The 23,570-nt window shown below is 32.7% G+C and overlaps 1 protein-coding gene across 7 annotated transcripts; it reads left to right on the forward strand.

The window, feature by feature from the left end:
• The first annotated feature begins 932 nt into the window (after positions 1–932).
• LOC129808773 (uncharacterized) lies at positions 933–23,570 on the forward strand. Of its 7 annotated transcripts, none has more exons than XR_008752456.1 (6): positions 933–1,444; positions 1,589–2,345; positions 8,781–9,091; positions 9,170–9,637; positions 16,496–17,229; positions 17,363–23,570. XR_008752456.1 is itself a non-coding variant. In XM_055858622.1 (5 exons), exons 2-5 carry the CDS (start codon positions 2,128–2,130, stop codon positions 16,648–16,650), a joined length of 1,152 nt encoding a protein of 383 aa, XP_055714597.1. In that variant the 5' UTR covers positions 933–1,550; positions 1,726–2,127; the 3' UTR covers positions 16,651–23,570. The 7 variants fall into 7 exon arrangements, 5 of the variants coding, with proteins under 5 accessions (XP_055714597.1, XP_055714596.1, XP_055714595.1 ...); XR_008752457.1 differs by having other exon boundaries at positions 22,985–23,570; XM_055858622.1 differs by having other exon boundaries at positions 933–1,550; positions 1,726–2,345; positions 16,496–23,570.

The raw sequence follows: 23,570 nt of genomic DNA on the forward strand, positions 1-23,570 counted from the left end.
CTGTATTAAATTACAGTGGTGTCTCTCCATATGCAGAGTTTAGGTACTTTTTTTGACAATTCTCTCTCTGAATATGCAAAACTTTTTTTGAAATTCCCAACGGTTTTTTTCTTTCTTTTAATAAATTATTATATTTTTTATTGTTCTAGAATTTCCCGTGTTATTTTATATATACTATTAGACAGAAAAAATAAAATTAAGAAAATTAAAAACAAGAAAAATTAGTTACCATGAAAATAATTTTCTTTATTTATTATACAATATTTTCTCAAAATGTAAACAAATGAAACAAATTGTTTTTGAATGCAACCGTCTCAAAAGCTGTGCATATAGAGAGACAGCACTGTAAATGAATTAAAATTGATTATTTTTTTTTAACAAAAACAAATAGGGGAAAGCGCGCTACTTTCAGACGATTTATGCTTCGCACAAATCATTTTTTTAAATGTATTATAATTGAGTTTGGCACATTATAATATTATATTGCAATAGCTAGTCCAATGGCTCAAATTTTCAGAAAAGAGCTATGGGTGAAATCCATAAGGAACATAGAGAAAAAATTGAATTATCCGAAGCTTGAATCGTCCGAAAGTAGCGCACTTTCCCCTACATTATTATATTTGTTATTATATATTATTATATAGTCAGTTATAGAATGTATATTCTTTTGACATGAAATAAACATTATCTATCTATCTATCTATATTAATTTATTGTGATTTTTTTTGGTGATTTCCATAGAATTATTTCTTGAATTTTCTCCCAGGAAATTTCCAATTGAATTTCCTAGGAAACTTCCACTGAAATCCATTTTTTAGGGTAAAGAGTCGCCATTAAATTTGCCTTTAGTTCGCCCAAATGTCACAATAACAAATTAAAGTATTTTGAATGTTTGACTTTTGATGTCGCCACCATCGACATGTCATTTTGATACTGAAATCGTGTTGGTGTCGCTCTGTAATGGCCGACATTGAGCTGAATTGTCGCATTGAGTTGCAAAGTGCCCCAAAAAGTCCATTTATTCACTAAATCAGCTCAATTTTCACCTTCTAAATGCAATTATTCAGTTATTTAGTGTTCAGTCGTAACATTAACTACCGTCTTGTGGTGCATAGTGACTGGTAATGTGGTAAAAATTGCCATTTTATCGGCCTGTGTTTGTGTGGTGCACATAATTTCTCCCCATCGACAAAAAAGGGACAGAGACAAGAAGGAATACAATACACAGAAAAAAAAAATAACGAACAAAAAAAAATAACAAGAAGCAATAGATTTGCTTTAAATTTCCTTTCTTTTTAATTTTTAAAAAAGAAAAAGAGGAAAAGGAAATTGTGGAGATTTTTTGGAATTTGTTCCCAGTGTGATACGTCGGGAGAGAAATTTCGGGGAAATGTTTGACTACCATTTAGGCTACCTTAGGGTCCTAGTGTACCTCTAAAAGGAGGTAAAATAGCTGAAAGTTTTTCTTTTTACCGTGTTTTTTTTTTAAAGAAGTTGCGTGAGTGAGTGTAGTATTTTTTTTTAATTTTTGGGGTTGGGGATATTAAAAGGTTCATCTGGTTTTTTTTTTTTTTTGTAACGGAGCAAGAACCTAAGATAATCCTAAAGTCGGATTTACATACAAATATATTATTTAAATTTAGAAGAGACATTTAATTTTATTTATTTGTGTTTATTATTGGGGTTTTGTGTATTTTTGTTTTTTAAATTATCGTGAACATCCAGATGCAATAATGTGTGGATCCTAGATTAGATAAATTGTGTATAAAGGGATAAGGATCCTTAAAGCACCTACAAAACAAAAAAAAAAACAAAAAAGAAACCGGAAATGATTCGATGGAAGTGCCAAGGCCTATTCCAGTGAAAAAAGCTGAGATAGAGACACAAAGAGTAGTGTAGGTGCCTAGGAACTAAACATAAACAACAAAAAAGAAAATAGGGAGAAGATTTTCCAACGACGATTAGGAGAAATATTTACAATCTCCAATTTAAATTTAAAAATAATTAAAAAAAAACCCTAGAATAAAAGAAAGAAACCCCTCCCTACGTCCTAGAGAGGTTCCGGACAAGGGCCTAGGCCTATCAACAACAAAAGAAACAACAAGCAAAGAAGAGGATAAAAGACAAATGGTACAGAGGGACTGTGCATCACGAAGAAGGAGTGGACGATCACCAAAAAGACGTGATTCAGGTGGCAGGATGAGTCTTTTGGTTATCTGTGGACGTCACAGATCACCATCGTGCATCAGTATCGTACTGCTCATCTGCCTTGAAACACTTCTACTCTTCACAGTCTCCAATTGTGCCAAAACATTCTACATGCACTGGAACACAACGAACAGCATGTAAGTTCTACTTAGACTTTAGGCACAAACGTACCTATGATACCCTGGCCCTGAAATCAATGGGATTTCATTGATCGTCGGCCCTTGACCAGAAGAAATCCTAACGACTGAATCTGAAATGATAACTATCGCATAGCGATGTATCACTAGTGTTGAGTGTCAATTTTAGGTAATCATGATGATAACTAGCATTTTTTGTCGCTACTGTCGATAATTCTAGCAACTAATTCAGAGGTGTGCAAGAACCGTTGAAACCGAATTAACGTCAAATAAAACATGTACAGTAGACTCACTCAATCCAAGGGGGAAACAACACGCGAGTCTAGAACATCTACCAACGTGAATATCGCGAATATTGGCATTTTTTCATGAATATTGCGAATATCGCGAATAATCCCTGAATACAGCGAATATCGCGAATAATTCCTGAATATTGCGAATATTTAGGGAAATATTCGAATATTTTCTTCTTCTCATATAAAGTTGTGAATATTTTGTGAATATTGATTCTACGACATGAAATTTTAGTCAGTTGTTTGCCCTTGACTCAATCGGCTCTTTATCAATCGGGCGAAAAATTTTGTTGACAATTTTCACGTTTAATTAATGAAGGTAATTCGCTCAAATTCGCTGTAGTTCTTCCTATTTTATCGTGATTCTCTATAATTGAGCACTTTTTGTGGAATTTACAAAGGCTTTGACGCCCAATTCTATCGCTAAACCGGATGACATTTTGCCCCATATTCCCGATTGAGAGAGAGTCTACTGTACGTCAATGGTCAAAACGCTACCAAAACAAACTTTTCTGACGTTTATTCGGTTTCAACGGTTCTTGCACACCTCTGTACTAATTTATCAATATCTCTGCAACTGTCAATTTGTTCTGTCAGAGTGAAAAATCTCTTTTCGGAGTAAGTAAAATTCTTTTAATCCTTTTATTCTTTTATATTAAAAATGTATATTCTTTTAAGATCAAAATGGAAGGAGCAGTCAAAAATGAACTTTGCACAGAGAAAAATCATGGTCCTTCGAGGTATATGACGAAATTAAAAACCACGCAAATCATCAAAAGAAGTTACCCATCTGACCAGGTGTTAACAGTTGGTAACCAGCTGTTAACAACTCTGTTAACAGAGTTGTTATGTTGCCTAACAAATTCATCTGACTTTTTGTTCCAAAATGAGACACTTTTGCGTTCATGGTGGTCGCTAGTGGAACTAAAAGCCAGTATATAAACAGCCGCTGTTAACAATCTGTTAACAATACTGTTACCATTTAGTTAACTTTTTTTGTTACTATTATTGTAAAAGAGATTTTATCAAAATTAAAAAGAAATACGTTTCGTTTGCCAATATCCTTAGTATTTATTGTTACTTTATATTTCATCATATTTTCTTCTTATGTTGCACATTTCCTTTTTGAATAAAAATTCCTTTCTCACTAATAGTTGAAAATCTTAACATAAAAAGGTGATTTCAAAGTTAAACAATAACAAAAAAAATAGTTCATTAGTTTTTGTCGAATATCAAACGCAAAATTATAATAATAATAATAATAATAATAATAATCTTTATTCATTCATAGGGCTTAGAGCCCTCTTTTACAATTTGATGCATTACAATGATGCTAAATCTTATTGAATATCAATCGCTGTGTGCGATGGATATACTTCGACACTGAATGATATCCAAATCAAAGTCCTGTGGTGGGGCGGGCTGATCAACATGCCTTCCAAGCAGGACAGAAGATGCTCGATGACTGCAACTGAAGTAGTCAGAGCGATTGAAGAGCTCAACCGGTTAGGGAGCTGATAATACGGCATTGATGGCTTGCACAAAGAATGACTGATGTGGCAGTGCTTCATGATAAATCCTATCAGTATGTGTGTTCTTGCTGGGAGTTCCACACTAGAGTTGTCCCCATCCAGACTCTCATTTTTACATGTTTGGCACCGGGCGCGATTCGATCTCACTATCGATCGAATCAGGGATCTCTCGCGCCAAAGACCCAGCAGTCTTACCAACTGAGCCAATGAGATCCCCAAACATTATTTTTTTTCGAAACAAATCACATTATCAACATTATTTTTTTTCGAAATCTAATGAGCTGATCACATTTTCTTCTTATTAACGTATTTTACGAATTTCAAACGTAAAAGTATCGAACAAAATTATTTTTCCGAATCAGAAGAGCTGGTATTCGATTCCTCATTCGACTCCAGGTATCCCTTAAACTTCGCCTTCGATTTTTTGTCATAGAGCCTTTTATGAGCAGCAGTAAGTTCTTGGATTCGCGCTTTGGCGAATTGTGAGTACGTCAAAACTGAAGCATCTGTGAAAAATGTTAAATTTATTATAACATATGTTCACAATAAAATAAAATGAATTTACTTTTCCAAATTTTGCATGTTCTCGTTTCGGAAAACGTTTTTTCCCATATCTTGATGCCATATCTTTAAGTAAATAAAATATTTAAAAAAAAAAAAATATAGTAGCAAATTGAAAATTTATCATTTTTTTTTAGAAAATTGTTTATTCTCTTTCAATTAAAAAAAATATTGGATGAAAAAATAACAATAAAAATATATAAATATAAGGACGTTTTCAACAAAAAAATAAATAAATTAAAAAAATGGAAGGAGCAAAATTGGAATGGAATGGTATTTTGGTCTTCTAAGTACATATTTCTGGTCGGAAGTAAAAAATCATGGATAATATTTGTCAATAAGAGCTGTTGATGTAATATCCAAGGAATTTTGGTCGATCTCTGGCTAGAAGAACGTCTAAAAATATCTGAAATGCTTCAAGGCTGACCGCTCTCATAATTTCTGGAAAATTTACTCTATTTGGGCATAACTACCTGGCCGGAAGTATAAATTTGTGGAAAATTATATTAAAGAGAGCTGTGTATGAAACAACCAAGGGATTTGGGTCGATCTATTGCCGGAAAACTATGTAAAAATGTATGAAAAGCTTAGGGGCCGGCCTCTGTTACAATTTCTGGAAAATTGTCTATATTTGGGTAGAAATTCCTTACAGGAAGTCTGAATTCGTGGAAAATTATATTAAAGAGAGCGTCCAAGGATTTAGGGCGATCTCTTGCCGGAAAACTGTGTGAAAAACTTGGAGACCGGCCTCTGTCACAATTTCTGGAAAATTGTCAATTTTTGGGCATAAATTTTTGACCGGAAGTGATAATTTGTAGACAAACTATGTTAATAGGACCTGTGAATGAGGCATCCAAGGGATTTGGGTAGATCTCTGGCCAGAAAACTGTGTAAAAATTTGTCTATTTGGACAGAAATTTCTTTGAATTTGGAAGAATTTTACTTAAGGATATTAAAATATAAAATACAGAATGATTTAAACTCACCTGGGAACTATATATTTGTCACACAAACCACCAAAATGTTTTTTTTATTGCAAATTAGTCATAGAATATGTCGCCCTTGTCACGCCACCAAATTTGTTTCTGCGCTACTCGTGTGCTGGACCTAATAAAATTGCCAGCGCTGTTAACAATTTTAGACCAACTCAATGTTACTTTCCATTGGCCCAAAAGTGTTACAAGTGCTGTTAACATTTTGTTACCAACCGGTGTTAGTTGTTAACTTTGGTCAGTTGGGTACGGAAAATACTGATTAGAGCAAATTTTGTATGGAAATTTGTCGTAACTTCCTCAAAAATGGAAGTTACGACAAATTCTGATAAATTTTTCTTAATTAAGAGCACTTACGATAATTTTTGTTTAAAATAATTTTTATTGGTCCTATAAATGTTTCTTTTTCACAAGTGTTTAATAAACAAAATTACGCTGATTCCAAATATGTATATATCCCAAAATCGCAAAAATGAAGTTACGACAAATACTGATTTAACTGACGATATCTCGATTACATTGAAAATACGTTGGTTACATTTGAGACATACATTATTTGGATATCAAATGCCGCTTGGGTACAAGTTTGTGCTTTTTCCGTTCGTTATCCAACGGTTACTGAATTTGAAGAAAAAAAAAACTAAACTGAACCAGTGTATGTTTTATCATACAGTGCCTCCCCGCGCCCCCTTGATTGATATTTTTTTTTTTCATTTTCAAAAAAATCATCTGTTAATCTGTAAGGAATAAATCCCAAAATATGAACATTCTATCTCAAGTAGGGGAAAGTGACCATGCTTGATACTGTAAAATGATGTCCGAGTTTTGGATTTTTTTTTTCTGACTACCACATAAATCGCAGCGTTTTTTCCACTATGACAAAAAAATGTTTTACTTATAAGGTTCATAATCCCACCTGAAGTAATTCCTGGAAATCCTTCTAATTTCCTCAGAAGGAAAATGAAAATACAGTGGCGATTTTTATAAAGGTTGGACCAGATGCCTACCTGTATAGAGATTTTCCCTACCTATATAAGCCCATTTTCCGCTGTAAATATTACACCGGACACAAAAAATGACACATTAATATTTAGACAGAACTCTAATCTACCTGATTAATTTGTTTGCACATGGGATAAGATAATAAAGAATCACTTTTAAGCAATTTTTCTAGGACGTATTTTCACAACAAAAATGAAACCATTATTCTAAAATATGAACATGAAAGTTGAAGGTTATGTCAATTGACATAAACGAAAATAAAAACATCTGATGAATAATATTACTAAACAATTCTATTTTCCAATGTTTTATGAACTTTTAAGTTAATAAGTGAGTATAGAAACGTGGAGAGGAAGACCACCTAAGTTCCACTGTTGCCTTGTGAAGCCTGATATCCTCTAAAAATTTCTTTGGAGGCATGCACAACTCCCTGAAGATATCCAATCTACACAGTAGCAGAATTAGGGATTTGGCTCAGGATTAAAGCTTTATCGGATGAACAGGACCATCAGTACAGATTTTGAGAAACCCTCAGGGGCAGTTGAGCATCTCAAGCGGTTTTCATTGAGTAAGATTTTCGTAAGATTTCATTGAGTAAGATACCACTTCCGGAAACCATTGAACTCAAAGTTCACTGCTGACTTTCCGGAAGATCAGGATTCCAAAGGCTGCAGAAGTGTCCTGTCCCTAGTTTTCGTTCTGTTTTGGGAAATTTCCTGAAGATTAGTCTGCATTGACTGTCTCATCCAAACTGTTGCGTTTTTCGCTTCTCACTTTGTTTTTAACCATCTTCTGGATCTTCTGCGTAAATAAATAGAATATATTTTATATTGTATTTATCGCTAAAATGAATAAAATAATTAACTCACCTTACTTTAAACTGAATCACAAAATGTTTCACAATCTTCATGAACTTACTTCTTTTGAAAAAAAAAAACAAAAACAAAATATGAAAGTGAGGTTATGTTAAAGATACAAAAAAATCAGTTATAAGCTGTAGGAGCTTATGGGAGATGTGATTCTTTCATTGTGTAATCGGTTTTTGCAATCTTGAAAAAATATTGTTATGTGTAAATAATGCAAATTTGTTCCATAAATGCTCAACTGCGGCATAATTGTGTGAGATTATTTTTGGTTTATTGACTTTAAGTTTTTTTTCTTTCTAGATTCTAGTATTCGATGAAATCGCATGATTGCAATAAGTGTGAGGACGAAAGAATCTGACATAATGATAGTGAAATATCAAGCATGGCTCTTTCTTATTTTAAAGCATGGACACAGGCAGGATTTATTAATTTTCCACCACCTACACAACAAGGCTTTCTTAGGAAAAAGATTTTTCCAGAAATATTAACCATGGTCAACCCTCAATTACCTGTAATTGAAATTTCTTTTGATAAATAATATTAACTATGAAAAATCGTATGAAATATCATCCATCGAAATTACAGATTTGGGTCTATTTTTGATTTTTGCTTCCCAAAACTGGGAAAAAAGGGCTACGCTCCTAATTTTTTCAGGAAATGTGAGGCTTAGGACTAGCTATTAAAATATATTGCCATGAGTCACAATTATTGATTAACATAGGAAAAAATTAGTTATTATCAAGGTTGGACATTATCAAGCATGGTCACTTTCCCCTATTTCTAGTACTTTGAAATTATTAAAAAAATAAGTCCACTTGCGTCAAGTTATCAGATAGCCAGGGTATCAAAGTTACTGTAGCCATAACAATATTTTACAATGAATTAGCATAGTAGGGGAAAGTATTCTCCCTTCGAACGTTCATGCCTTCGAATAATGTGAATTTTCTTTCAGTTTTCCTAAGAGACTTACATATTTCTATTAAATATTAGTTGACTTATCATCAATTGTTGATAATTCCCTGATAATTTAATGTAAATCTTTTACAAAAAAAAAACAAAAAAAATACACATTATTCGAAGGCATGAACGTTCGAAGGGAGAGCACATTTCCCCTACTTATTTCAATTAATTGCATTAATCTAATCTATTTTGTATTCTTTGTTGATTTTTTCTTCTTTGCTGCATTTAGATTCCGAATAGACAACACAGATCACATAATTGATGTGAACAAGGGTAACCTGGCATTTGAGTATGATCAGGTACATATAATCTGTCCAGTGTATGAGCCGGGAACATTTGACAATGAAACAGAAAAGTACATAATCTACAATGTGTCAAAGGCCGAATATGAGACATGTAGAATAACAAATGCAAATCCAAGAATTATTGCTGTCTGCGATAAACCGCAGAAATTAATGTTTTTCACCATCACCTTCCGCCCTTTCACCCCACAGCCAGGTGGTTTGGAATTTTTACCTGGCAATGACTACTACTTCATCTGTAAGTAATCACTTTAGAAGATTTTCTCAATAGAACCTATGTATTTGAACCTGATTTTTTCTGTTGTCCATTCAATAGCAACATCATCGAAAGATGATTTACATCGTCGAATTGGTGGTCGATGTTCAACAAATAACATGAAGGTGGTATTCAAAGTTTGCTGCAGTGACAAAAAAGTCAATCAACAGCAATCAAGTAGTCCAGCTCGGGATACTGGACCAAAATCTAATTTCAGTTCAGCCCAAAATGATCGTAATACAACAATACCGTATGTTACAATGGATGGTAGTGGTATTGCCATCAATACAAATATCGATAGTCCGAGGGATTTGCCACCATTGTTGCCCAGCATCAATTCAAATTCCAGCAATGTTGTCCAGAGCACAATGTCATGGCCAACATGGCGCGGAGGGTCACCAGATGATGGACATCGTAATGCAACAATTGCCATTACATCACCTCGACCCACCATCAACAGTCCCATTAATTCAAATTCAAATCCCAACAGCAATCATGCGCCGTCCTACAAGCCAACAAAGAAAACAAGTATGTGCATCACTCTATACTGTTTTATTCTTCATATTTTATCCTTCGAGATATTCTTTTTTTTTTTGATACGTTAAATCTTCACTGCAATTGGGAGAAAAGTGCAAGAAACTGTCCGTTCAAAATACGAAAGAATGACCTGCACTCAGAAAATGACGTGTCTAACTTTCTATGGGATTTGCAAAAATATAAGTATTGCTATCAAGAAAATTTTAAGACACGAATCAACCTATACCCATCATGCTTTTAATTTAGACTTGTTTTTTAAAACTGAACAACTAAAGACCCGACGTGACTTGAGGACAAGTACTAAAAGGTGTTAAAAGATTTCCTTCAAAATTCAATGCACAACATAGCTTGATTACAAGACCTGAGGGGATTTCAGGACCATAACACTCGTAAATACTCAAGACGTTACTCAAGTATGGAATACCGACACATTTTTCCGATAGAATCCATAGAATCCAGGGAATCCAAGGGGGGGGGATATTAGCTCGGAAGTGATGTACACTGAGATGGAAGTATACTGCGGAAGTGGAAGTCTCAAAAAATGAAATGATTTTTGAATTTTTTTATTTAATTACAGTATGAAAAGTGTCCTGGTAAGCATGTAGCGCAATTAAAGCTTATCCTGGAGAACTAAATTTATGCCGGTTTTTTGTCGCAATTATCGTCAATTCCCCGTCAAATCATTATTCTACCTACCGATTTTACTCTGAGGTCTTTTGAATTTTAACGGTATATTCCAGTGTATTCAGAGAAAATCTGTAGATTTTCGGCAGAATTTCTGCAGAAAATCTGTAGATTTTCGGCAGAATTTCTGCAGAAAATCTACAGATTTTCGGTAGAATTTCTGCCGAGAAAATCGGCATAGTGTCCATTACTTCACAAAAATATTGTTGATTTATGTAGAAACTGTAGGAGTTATAAAGAAAATGGTATGCTCTGCTTAACAAAGCATTACCGATTAAACATTTTAAATAAGTAAAAAGATGCGAGCAAAAATACTAATTTTTTAAAAATCGCCCATGGAATGATACAAAAACACGAAATTTAGGTCGATACTCTGCTTAAAGTTTTCACTTCACTTTTCTCTACTTGTAACACGGCGTCGCAGAATTCTTTATTTTATATAAACACCGTGATATCACAAAAAATAACTCTATTGAATTTTGCAAACAAAAATGAAAAATATTCTATCTCTTCTGACACATCTTGTCTGGAAAGTCTGGAATGTAGAAAAAATCTACAGAAAATCGGCAGAATATCTACAGAAATTCGTCAGAGATTCGTCAGAAAATCTGACGAAATATTCTGACGAATTTTGTCCCAAGCCCAAATAAAATTCGTAAGAATATCTACAGAATTATCTGCAGATATTCTGTAGAGGTGTAGATTTTCTCTACAGAAATCTTAAAGATATCTGCAGATATTATTTGACGGGTGCTTTACAAAATTTTAAATTTAAAATACGATTTTCAGTTGAAAAGTATTCGAGTGTAATAAGTCATTGTCTTTGGATCTTTGGACCAAAAACAATGATTAAATGTAATAAGTAGTCGATTCTTTGAGATGGTTTTGCTACTGAAAACTATCGGGAATAACTAAAACTAAATTACAGGATATTAATTTATCCTAAAACTCTCCGAAAAAAAAATTAAGAATTAAAAAAAAAATGAAAAATATGGAGGTATTAGAATTAATATAAAAATAATAATATATAAAAATTTAATATAAATTAATTGATAATGAATTAATATAAAAAATATAAATAATTATTAGGGGAGACTGGGGTAAAAAGTAACAAAACGGATATTTTATTTTTTTTATAAGCTACCCGAGCACCTCCAAAATTTCTAATTAGCACAGTTTTATAGGAAATTTACCGCTCTACAACTCTGTGAAAGTCATTTTCTTCTATTTTGTAAGGAAATATATTTATCGAGCCGTTTTCTAAGAGGTAATTTTGTGATCATTCTCAAAAATGCTGGGGCAAATAGTATCAGGCATAAGATACTATCATTTTTTAATTCGCTTTATTACGGGATTCCGTAAATTTAAGTAAAATACCTAGATTATATATTTTCATAGGAAATTTATTCTTCTACACCTTTGCAAAACACCGTTTTCTCTATCTGAGCGAGAAAAGCGCATTTTAAGCTATTTTACAAAAAACACACATAAGACTGCAAATCGTTTGACCAATGCAAACGATAACCGGCGACACATAGCATTGACGTTTCTTTTCACCGTGGAACATCAGAAATTGTTTCGGTTTTTGTTACTTTTTACCCCAAGTGGTCATTTTTAATAAAAGGATTTCTGGAGAAAAGAATCTTTGTAAAAATCTAAAATAGATAGCGGATTCGTATTCAAAGAATATCCAGATAATTTGGGAAATATTCACCCAGTTCATAAAATTTAATATAAATAGCTAATAATTGATATCTTCTGCACGGAAAATATTTCAAAAATTGGGCTAAAAATTTCGATATTTTTTGTTTTTTTTTTTAAATTCCTTGTTCAAATTCTACCAAATTTACGACATTGAAGAAGACCTATTGAGGCTATCTATGGAAAAAATTTAAAGCCGCTATCTTATTTATCTTGGAAGATATTGAATTTTTGAAATTTTCGATTTGTGACTTTTTGCCCCAGTCTCCCCTATTATATAATATTTATGATTCAAGTTCTGAAATATTATTTTTAACACAAACGACTAAAGTAGTGTAAATCAGAATCTGCAATACACTGAAAGAAATCCGAAAAAGTTAAAATGACATTCCGGAAATGTCAATTTTACCCTGTATTATTGATCCGAAATCGGTGTAAATATTACCCTTTTTAGGTGTATTATGAGTTAAATTAACACCTTTTCATGTTAATTTTACCCTTAAAAAGGTGTAAAATTAACATTAAAAAATCTTGATACATTTTTACACCCAAAAAGCGTTAAAGTTACGAGGAGAAAAAGTTAATAGAACCCTCTTTTTTTCTCAGTATTATTATAAATGGTTCTTATATTTTTGAGCTTTAATTCGACAATATATTTTTTATTATGAACTTTTTTGTCTTCAAAAATAACATTTTTACCAAAAAAACGAAGTTTTTTTTTATTGAAACATGGAACTTTTATGATAAACTGGCCTTTCGCATCTTTTGAGACAAAATATATCATGGTTTATATACAAAATGCCTCATCTACATTCTTCAAAATATTAATTTTTTATAGACGATGATTTAAACAGAAAGATTAAAAAAAAATACTGTTAACCCATTCCTTACCATGGTATTATACATCCCTATAAAAATTCTGAGCTGTCGTAAGCACTACTGGTAAGGAGGTTGTAGGCATTACTAGTATACAATACGAAGTCCATAATTAAAGGGAATTTTTCGAACAAAACCCCTTAATTTTACTCCTAGCCGTCAGGACTTCACGTAAGATATACCTATTGGATACCGGTATGGCATAAGTATGGTCCCCCTTACTTATGCCTTACCACTAGGGCATATGTATAGAACACATGTAATGTATAGTTATATCTCAGTTAATTAAGGCATATGAGTATGCCTTACATAGGCCCTACATATTATGGCTTACATAGGTCATAATTAACCCTTACTTTGTTATAAAGTAAGGCTCACGTGTAGCTCATGATAGTCTTACGTAAGGTATTCTTGTAAGTTTTATGTATTCTATACTTGTAATGTGTAAGTCAATATTACAAAAATAAAAAGACAACTCTCGTCCTTTTTTTAGTGGTAATACCACCCACCAACCACCTCCCACCTCTCTACTATTATTGTACAGAACTCTAACTACCAATCTAACACATTTCTAGTTGGAGAAAAACTCTTCCTTACCTTGCCGCTGATGAGATTCGAACCTGCTATATTCCGTATACGAGTCCACTGCCTTAACCACTGAGCCAATTCCCATATGAGATCTACTTCGCAAAGTTTCCTCATAAGGTGCGTCTCATGAGTGAAATGTATGGCATACGTAAGCAGTTTTTAATGATTTTACGATTTCCAAATTCCATTTCTTGATACCCTTTCTATTTCTTTACATATGTCATACAAAGCAATAAGCTTATGAAAACCATTTCACACTACTTTAACAGATCTGCCAAGGGATCAATCGTTAAAGCAGTAAACTTGCATGAATATAGTTATGGTTGCACGTTCTGCAGGTTCGACAGAGTCTTTAAAAGAAAGCTAAGTAACAACTTTTTTCCTAAGAAAAGCTATAGTATTGTTTTTACTTTAACAGTTCAAAAATTGATTAAAAATACATTCATACAATGAAAATACTTTTCAAGTATCATACTATTGTTCTACAATATGGTGACGTCTGTGTATAGAACATGTAAAATGGCTTAGGTTTATACCTTACGTAGTCAATACAAGAAACACTATACTATGGCATACAGATGAAGTTGTTTCAGATAGTCCTTACATATTACCTTCCTGTATGCAATACTTATTCTCTACATAGTACACCTTCCAAAAAGATATGTCATAACTCCTTACCAGTATTGTATTAGTATAGAAAATACAAAGCGACTTCCTATTATACCTTATATAGTCAATACAGGTAAAACAAAACTATGATATACAAATGAAGTTGTTTCAGAAAGTCGATACAAATTGCCTTCATTTACGCATTTCTTATTCCACGCATACTACATAATATATTTCTTACAAAAAGATATCTAGTGTTTAGTCTATCCAAAGATGCTTTATCCGTTTTATCGATTCTATATTGAGTGTTTTTTTGTAAGATTTTTAATAATTATGAGCCTTTTGAGTATGTAAATTTGCTCTAGATGTGAACAAAAAATTATTGAATTCTCGATAATTTGTATAACATTTTGCCCGAAATGGCCAATTGAGAGAGAGTCTTCATTTCAAATTTAACTTTTGTAAAATTGGTCATTTCTCAGCCATCGAAATGGATTTACAATGTAATAGTCTTTAAATTTGATATACATATTTTATGTGAATTTGTTACTTAGGCCTTTTTCCAGTTTTTAGTTCATACGAATATTATATTGAACATTAACTGGTATGTAAACATTGTTTATAGCAAATGTATTTTTTATTTATTGCATTCAAAAGCAATACAAGTACAGCATAATTGCACATTACAAGAAATATAGTAGTACAATATAGTCTACAAGATGTAGGTATACCCTTCGCTTATTCATTTTGTTTAGACTTCTTGAAGTCACTTCGTATGAATGCCCTACTTAATGTCCATGTATGGTCTATGTAATCGTAAATTGAAGTCATTTCTACTTTTTGGCTACAAAATGATTACTTGTATGGAATACATGCTGCTTACATGTAATGACTTCTATGAAGTCACTACATGTATTCCCTATAAAAACCTTACATACTACTCTAAAGTAATTACTTACATGAATGATGTAAGTAATGTTTACATTTTACCTCTACAAGTTCCTTTAAAACACATCACTTGTAATGAATGCTCTACATAGTGCTTACATGTAAGGTCAGAATTTTTATAGGGATCATACGCAAATTGAGTGATTTTTGATGATTTATTCCTGGGCAACGGATACTCGAATTGCTGTCGGGAATGGATTTTTAGTTACTTTAGTTCTTCAATTACTTGGAAAAATAGCCTGACAGAGATGGAAATACATTTTGTTGTTCTTTTCTCGCTTCGCGGAAGGCCATGCAAAATTTTTGCTCAAAATGGCGGACGGAAAATTCGACATCCCGTCGAATTTGTTAAAATTGGCCTTCATCCTCTTTACTGATTTGAATTCTGGTAGCCAATTTGTTTTCTTGGATAGTTACTCTATCTAAATCAATAGAGTTTGTAATTAATTAATGTACAGAATTTAAATTCAGTGACCGTTAAGACGCGTGTTTGAGGGCGGCTCCCCCTGCCCCCATAATGAATAATTTTTTTTTCTTTTCAAAATATTCATCTATTAATCTATAGGAAACTAATCCCAAAATACGAACATTCTATCTGAAGTATTTCTGGTACATTGACTGAATGGATTAATATTCTTGGTAGAATTTTAGATATTTTTAGAACTATGAAGTCTAAAATCGTGAGGTTTTCAGTCTAAAACTTTTGACCATTGATTGGTAGGGAATTCCTAATTTATTTTTTATTATATTTACTCTGTCTTGTTCGAATTAACGTCAAATACTTTTAAAAATGTTCTGTTTAAAGTAACACATAACAAAACCTTAATAATGAGTATTTATATTATGTTAAAAAATTAGACACAGACTAGTTTTTTAGCTGAGATTCTTTACAATCTCAGCTTTTGTTGTCTCACAGGTGAAATCCGACCTCGTCAGATCGGGCCCAAATTTTGGATGTACACGTTTTGACACTAATAGATCACGAAAATCATGTGCGCCAAAAATCGATTTTCGTGGACGTCCCGTCCCGTCCCGTCCGTTACATTTCGACTTTTGGAGAGAGAACGGAAAGGGATATCGACAAGCGGTTTTCGGCAAAGGTTAAAAATCATTAGGCCGCTAGAAGTTGATGATGTCAAATCCCCCCACCCCCCCCCCACCCCTTCCGCCATTTTGGAACACCCCAAAAATTTTGTTTTTTCGATAACTCAGCCCCTATGACATCGATCGATCTCAAATTTTAGTATGTTATAGCTGGGCCTAAGAGCTTTCGATCGATACTAAATTTCACCCCCTCCGACCCCCCTGACCTGAGCTACTACTACCACTCTACTTTTGATCATATCCAATAATCTATATAAACTATTAGATGATTGCAGTCCATTTGAACATTATCTAATTCTTTTTCTACATTATTTTTCTTTTTTTTCTTCTCTTTGACAGATGAGTACGATAAGCACCCGAATGAAGTTGTGAAGAACGAAGAGTTGACTTACAGTAGCGCTACTCGTGGTGGCTTTTGGAAACATCCCAGCACTAGTCTTAGTTGTATTTTAAGTATTTGTGTCACATTGGGACTTACAATCTGTCAACGGTGAGCCCAAATTTAAAAAACAAAAAAGTAAAAGTAAAAAAAAGTAAAATAATCGAGAAACTCACGCCATCAAACTCAAAATGGTGAATGCAAAATATGGCATTAGAATGAGCAAAATGTGAGTCTGACATCGACTGTCACACGAGACAAAACAAAGTTGACAGATGGACATTTGCAAAAAAACAACTATAATTCGTACATTCTCTATCAACATAATATATTTATCACTGTAGCTCTCTTCAACAAAAAAAAAACAGGATCCTTTTAGTCCTTTCCTCAACATTTATTTAAATTAAAAAAAAAATAATGATCCCTCTGTGAAAACAATCCCAAAAGTCTGATAATGGCAGCATTTTCTTATTTCTTTTTTGTTTTTTTTTCTATATTTTTTTTTTAAAATAATTATTTAATTTAACAACAAACAAAAAAAAACAAACTATTTTCTATGTATTTTAGAGAAGAAAAACTCACAAAAAAAATGAAAAGAAACAACACAAGTGAAGAAGAAAAAAAAAATATGAACAAAACAATATTTAGAGGTTAGAAATGCGACGTAATATCATTTCACAACACAGAACCTTAGGTTAGTTTGAAATATTAAGAATTAAAAAGAAAAAAAAGACAAAAAAAACTACCCACATCACAAACTATTGTGTCATTTTGTTTTTTTTTACTCTTTGGGGTCTATATTATTATTATTATTTTTTTTTTTACAGGAATTCCCTTAAAGAAAAAGAAACAAAATAACTAACATTTTCTTGTGTGACGTATAAATGACAATTATAGTTGGATAGATAAATGGATAAGAAAGTTCTTTTTTTTTAAAAAAAATTGTTTTTCTAATTTTTTTTTTTCAATTGAAACGAAATACATAACATAAATCGTTCATTTTCTCATGCCCCAAGAAGGTATTTGAAAAATAAATTTAAAAAAAAAATAGAAAGAAACGAAGAAAAAAGCCTAAAATTTGAAAAATTAGAACAATTTCCAACTAATCTTTTGTTATAAGAAGGAAAATCAAAAATTGAACAGTGGAATTTGACATTTTTTGCAGTGTTTGACACTTAAATCTGACAGTTGTCAGAGAAATTAATGTCAAAACAGAGATGACCTAAGCATTTCTTCCAAGGAAAGCAATTTTGTGTTACAAAAAAAACTCTGTCCAATATCCGGCTAACGAAAGACAAAATGACATTTGGGTTTTTTGAATCTGGTCAACGGTTTTTTTTTTTTTTCTATTTTGCGCTGTGTGAAATTATTTTCTGTGGAAAAACAAGAGAATTTTCTTTGTGGTACGCTTTATTTTTCATTTTGTACCACAATTACAGTATCAAAGGCTTCGATCAAGGGAAAATAATATTTTAATTCACTCTGCTGTCAGTGTTTGACAGCTGTCAGCAGGATATCGGAGACAGCTGTGTAGAATAATTAATTAAGGGACTTTCTCAGCTATCAAAATCGGTTTGACATAGCATAAAAAAACGGATATAAATGGGAAATTTCGTGAATTTTTGTGTTAAACCTCGGTCAAAGTGCATTTCCCGGCTGACCAAGTGTTAACAGTTGGCAAACGGTTAACAATTCTGTTAACAATTCTGGTTGGTCTCCTAACAAAAAAACATCTGACTTTTTGTTTTTGTGGAACTAAAAACCAGATTTTTTTTACTGCCACTGTTAACATTCTGTTAACACCAAAGTGTTACTTCTGTGTTAACAATAAATTCTCAAAATCATTTTTTTAACATTTTTTTTAATTGTGCGAACTCCAAGAGAGAGCAGATTTCACACATTTAAACAATAGAACACTGTTTTTTTTTAGTTAAATTACATTTTATTTCAAATAAACATTTCCTTCGGTTAGATCAGGAACTGTTCTAACTGCATTTTGGCAACTTTTCAGGAGACCATTTTTTTTTCACTTGAATCACATTTTAATAAAAATAAACTCTCTAAATGAATTATTTTATATTGAAAATATCGAAAGAATGACAAGTAATCTGTCTAATAATGCAAAGAAATTTGGAAAAAGTAGATTTTGTTGTACAAAAAATTAAGTAGGGGAAGGTTTTGCACCTTCGTAATGTTGCAGCTTTGTAAAAGTTGATTCTTTTCCAAGTTATTAAATGAATTTCATCCATGGACGTATAATCTAAAAGCTAGTCCCAGATCTCACATTTCCTGAAAAACTTGGAAGCCTAGGCCTTTTTTCCTGGATCCAAAAGGCAAAAATAAAAAATGGGCCTAAAATCGTAATTCTGATGTGTAATATTTTATGCATTTTTGCACACCGCAAGTATCTTTTCGAAAAAGCAACTATTCCAAGTTATAGAGGGTTTATTAGGGTTAATATTTACCGTGAAATTTTTTTTTTGTTTAAAGAGGGTCGTTTTTGAGGGTGGAGGAAAATTCATAAAAATTACCACGCTTGCAGCTCAGGAAAATTGAATTTTGCAGCTTCGTAAAAACATCTGTCAAAATTACTGGCCACCAAATTTGAGAATTCCTCACTGTTTTGGGTCAGACTGTGCACTCTGCTCGCTATATTTGACTCATCAGAAAGTCCACTGAATAAATTCACAAGAAAATTGGGATATTAAACAATTTTCACTAAAATCTCGAAGGAAAACACGCATTTCCCCATCAAAATGAGACTTCATCAGATGATTTTATTTCACTTCTGTCAAATTAAACATTAAGCCTGAATCTGTCTATGGTAGGTGTGATTCTTTTATTGACCATGCGGTGCGTTTTGAGAATTTTTCATACAATTTCCTTTGTTTTCAAGCGGAAAAATCACTGATTTTCAAAAAAAAAAAGTAATGTAAGACAGATTCGAGACGTTAGAGAAAAAAACAAGGATTACAATAGGTGTGATAACTTCTTTCTCATTTGTACAGTGATGAAACTAGACTGCTTATGGTAGATGTGATTCTTTAATTGCCACTTCGATGTATTTTGAGTATTTCTCGTATAAATTTTCTGCTCCACAATGGGGCAGGGAACAACGGACAAACAAACAAATTGAGGGTGGTTTGCATCACGCCACAGTCACAAAGGACGTCACAATTGGAGAAACCCCATCGCTGCCTGTTGTCTCTCGAACGCGCTACGCCGCTCCTCAAACGGTTGAGAGACTTCCACGTCGTCCAGTTTAGATCACCACCAGGAGGAAGGCCCTCCCTTAGTTCGACAAAATCTGGTGGAAAGACTTTCTAGAACATTTGAACTTCGTGGAACCAACACCAGGGGTGCCACAGTCGAAAAACCAATTTCAATATCACATAACCTCAATTATCTCGGCACGTGTTTAACCGATTTTGATCATTACTTTGACATAATTGTAGAGAGCATTCATGTCTACATTTCGTCCATACATCATTTTTCGATCAGATAATGCGATCTGTTCGATTTTGCCGTTTAAGTGTGAAAAAATTGATTTTTCCCATAATAAGGCTTTGAAACCACTCAGATGCCAATTTGACTGCCTCTATTCCACCAAGACACTTAAAATACAGTAGACTCTCTCTCAATCGGGAATATGGGGCAAAATGTCATCCGGTTTAGCGATAGAATTGAGCGTCAAAGCCTTTGTAAATTCTACAAAAACCGCTCAATTATGAAGAATCACGATAAAATAGGAAGAACTATAGCGAATTTGAGCGAATTAGGGTAACTGTCCTAATTCAAAACCATTTCCAGACGCTTTAACTTTGACAGAAGATTCAACACATTAAGTTCATATTTTTTCTGAAGAGAATTACATAAATTTGCTCCTTGACTCTTCTAGCATGTTATTATTTAGTGCAAATTCTTTAAATTGAGTTTGAAAACTACTTTAATACAAGAAAAATACACAAGTGCAAAATGCTTCTATTGGAAACAATTTAATCCAAATGGAGACAAGGGAAATTTTCCAATTGGAGACAAACACTAAGTGATTAAGAAAATAGTTTATTTAATCATTTCTTTTAGATGAAATTTTTAGTATCCTCATTCTCGCCTTTTTGCTCTTTTACTTTTTGATCATCTTTTGAACCGTTTAAGAACTTTGCATTGTCAATACCGTTACGATCAAATGATAACAAGCCGCATCCTCTAAATCCACTTTTTGCTATATTTTCGAGATTTAAGAGTGGCAATGCATTTGATAATACCGATAATACCCTTGCAAGATTTCTTGGTTTCAATCTGTCTCCATCATTTTCCATTCTCCACTGAGCTAAAGCTCAGTGGAGAATGGACCACCTTTTCGCCTTTGGGAGAAAGCATAACACCAGTTTCGTTTAGATTAAAGATGCGATCAGGAGGGAATTCCAGAAGATCTTTCGATTCTAAGTATTCACGGGTTTTCTCAAACCAGTCAGTGATGTTCTCAGAGGTAACACAGGCTCTTTGGGTGGTATATGATTCTGGTTTACGACGGCTTAATTCTGGATGTCTCTTCAAAAACTTCCTGAACCAAGCATATCCTGGCCTTCCATCTACAAACTCATTGGTGATCTCGAACTTCTTACACATGAGCTGTACAGTGTCAAGGACTTAATCCTTAGTTATGGGATGCCATTTGTCAGCGCATTCCAAAATCCATTCAACAAGCTCGTCTTCCATGACCTTTGGTAAAGTGGGGCGCCTTCCCACACTGCATTCCTCCGGATATCTTCTAGTAAGCTTATTATAAAGTGTTGATTTCGGAACGTGAAACAAAACAGACACCTCTTTTAGTGATTTTCCACGACGAAAGGCTTCCAAAGCTTTGTTGAGTTGCTCTTAAGTGTAGGTTTTGTTCTTTTTCCTGGTCTTATTTTCCTTTCCCATCTGAAACAATAAGGAGATCGCTCCAATAAACCCATATTTTCGGTGTTTCCCATTGAAGCACTTGCGCACATTTCACAAATGCACTTTTTCTTCAGAAAATATGTAATTATTTTAATTGAGCACTTCACTTACGGTTAACAATAAAATTTAAGACTTAATTTCACTAAAATTTGCCAGATATAGTGCATAAACGTCAAAAAATTAATAAACAACAATCAGCTTACTTGCCTTTTTCATAAGAAAAAATGGTCGATCGATGATTTTTTTCGACGGTGAAAAGTTACACTGTCAATTGAAATGAGACTTTTAAATCTTAAAACTTATTTATATGAATGGATTTACGCTTCATTTGAACCACAAGGAACTAAATAATAAAAATATAGCACAGAAAATATATGAATAAAAATATAATTAGAGTAATTTATTATGGAAAAAATAAGTTTCCATTTGGAGTAGCAAAAAAATTCCAATTGGAGCAGGTTTTGAATTAGCTTAATTTACCCTAGCTTCATAATTAAACGTGAAAATTGTTAAAAACATTTGTCGCCCGATTGAAAAAGAGCCGATTGAGTGAGAGTATACTGTAGGGTTTTAAATAGAAAGTCTCACAAAATACAACAATTCTTTGATATAGTTGAAGTTCATCAAATGAACACTTAGGGCGCTCTGGTCGAAAAAACGAGTTAAGAAACAAAAAACCTCGCTTATCTTGGCTTCTGAGTAATCGATGAGATCACGTTCTATGGGAAAATTATAGAGAACATTGTGGTCTACATTTCACCCATATAACACTTTTCTGTCAGTTCATCCAAATCCTTGATATTTTTGTTTAAATACAAAATTTGTATAATTTCACGAATTTGATTCAAAAGATAACTGAATGGCGTCCCCCAACTTCAGCTCTAAATCGAATTTGCATGCATTCCGAGTTAGCTCACATTAAGAATCTCACCTATATAAGCCGGTTAGGATTATCTGTCCCTTTTCTTTTCCTGAATATCTGGAGTCTTGAGGAAATTAGCCAAGAATCTTACATCCTTCTATTATGATGTCGTACACAAACCGATAGATTTCAATTAATGTAAATAGTAAAAAAATGTTTTTCCCCGGATCATATATGACTCTAATGACGCAAAAGAGTTAAATTGGCTCCTGGAAAGGCACCTGGTGTGGACTTAATTACTGACACCATGCTCCATGAGCTCCCTCTTACACGTCTAAGACGAAATTTTTAAAAATGAATTCTGTTAATCGTCCATTTGCAATGTCAAACACTTCTGAGTTCAATTCTTGAATCTTTCTTTCAACCCTTTTTACTTTTGTCAAAGAAAAAAGTCTCTCGAGGAAACACAAGAAATTCAATTAGAAAAAAAGCAACAAAAAAAAACATTAAACCAATTGCGAGTGAAAGAATTTTGTGAAACAAAATGGGGGCAATAGGGAGTATTTCTTTTTTTTCTCAATTTTTCTTTTTCAATTTTCTATTTCAAATTATTATTATTATTATTATTTTTTGTAAATAGGAGTTAAGAAGAATCGGAATGAATAGACATTAAACACACACACACACACTCATAGAAAGTGAAGAAGAAGAAGAAGAAGAAAAACAACATACAGCATTAGGAAAAAAAAGGAATAAAATAATTAATCACTAAAAGTATAGGCATAAGATTTTACTGAATAGGAATGAAGATGACAAGGTGAGCAAGAAGAAGAAGAAGTAAAAAAAAAGAAACCCTAAATATTAAGTGATTCTAGGCCATAAGATATAAGTTGTAAACGTAATAAAAGTAATTTAAAAAAGAAGAAAAAAAAAAGTGAAGCAAAAAAAATGATGAAAAATGGATAAAAGAAATGATGAAAAAAATACTTAATAATGTTACGTGTGTAAAACTGATGATGAAAAATATTAAAAAAGAAAAAAAAGAAGAAAAAAAGCGTATAGGATTGGAGGATTATTGCGAAGAAGAAGAAGAAGATAATAGTGAACAAGAAAACCACGAAATGAATGCAAGAAAAAAAAGCAAATTATGATGAAGTTACTACAAAAGTATACATGAGATGAAAAAAAAAACACTAAATTGTGTATAAAATAAATAAATATATTAT

The sequence above is a fragment of the Phlebotomus papatasi genome, chromosome 5, assembly GCF_024763615.1.
Source record: "Phlebotomus papatasi isolate M1 chromosome 5, Ppap_2.1, whole genome shotgun sequence".
In the NCBI taxonomy this organism is placed as follows: Eukaryota; Metazoa; Arthropoda; class Insecta; order Diptera; family Psychodidae; genus Phlebotomus; species Phlebotomus papatasi.

Excerpts from the sequence above, each read along its gene's own strand:
- LOC129808773 (XM_055858622.1), top strand. The coding sequence starts at position 2,128 with ATGGTACAGAGGGACTGTGCATCACGAAGAAGGAGTGGACGATCACCA. Across the intron at positions 9,092-9,169 it reads CAATGACTACTACTTCATCT|CAACATCATCGAAAGATGAT; the intron begins GTAAGTAATCAC and ends TCCATTCAATAG. Across the intron at positions 9,638-16,495 it reads CAAGCCAACAAAGAAAACAA|ATGAGTACGATAAGCACCCG; the intron begins GTATGTGCATCA and ends TCTCTTTGACAG.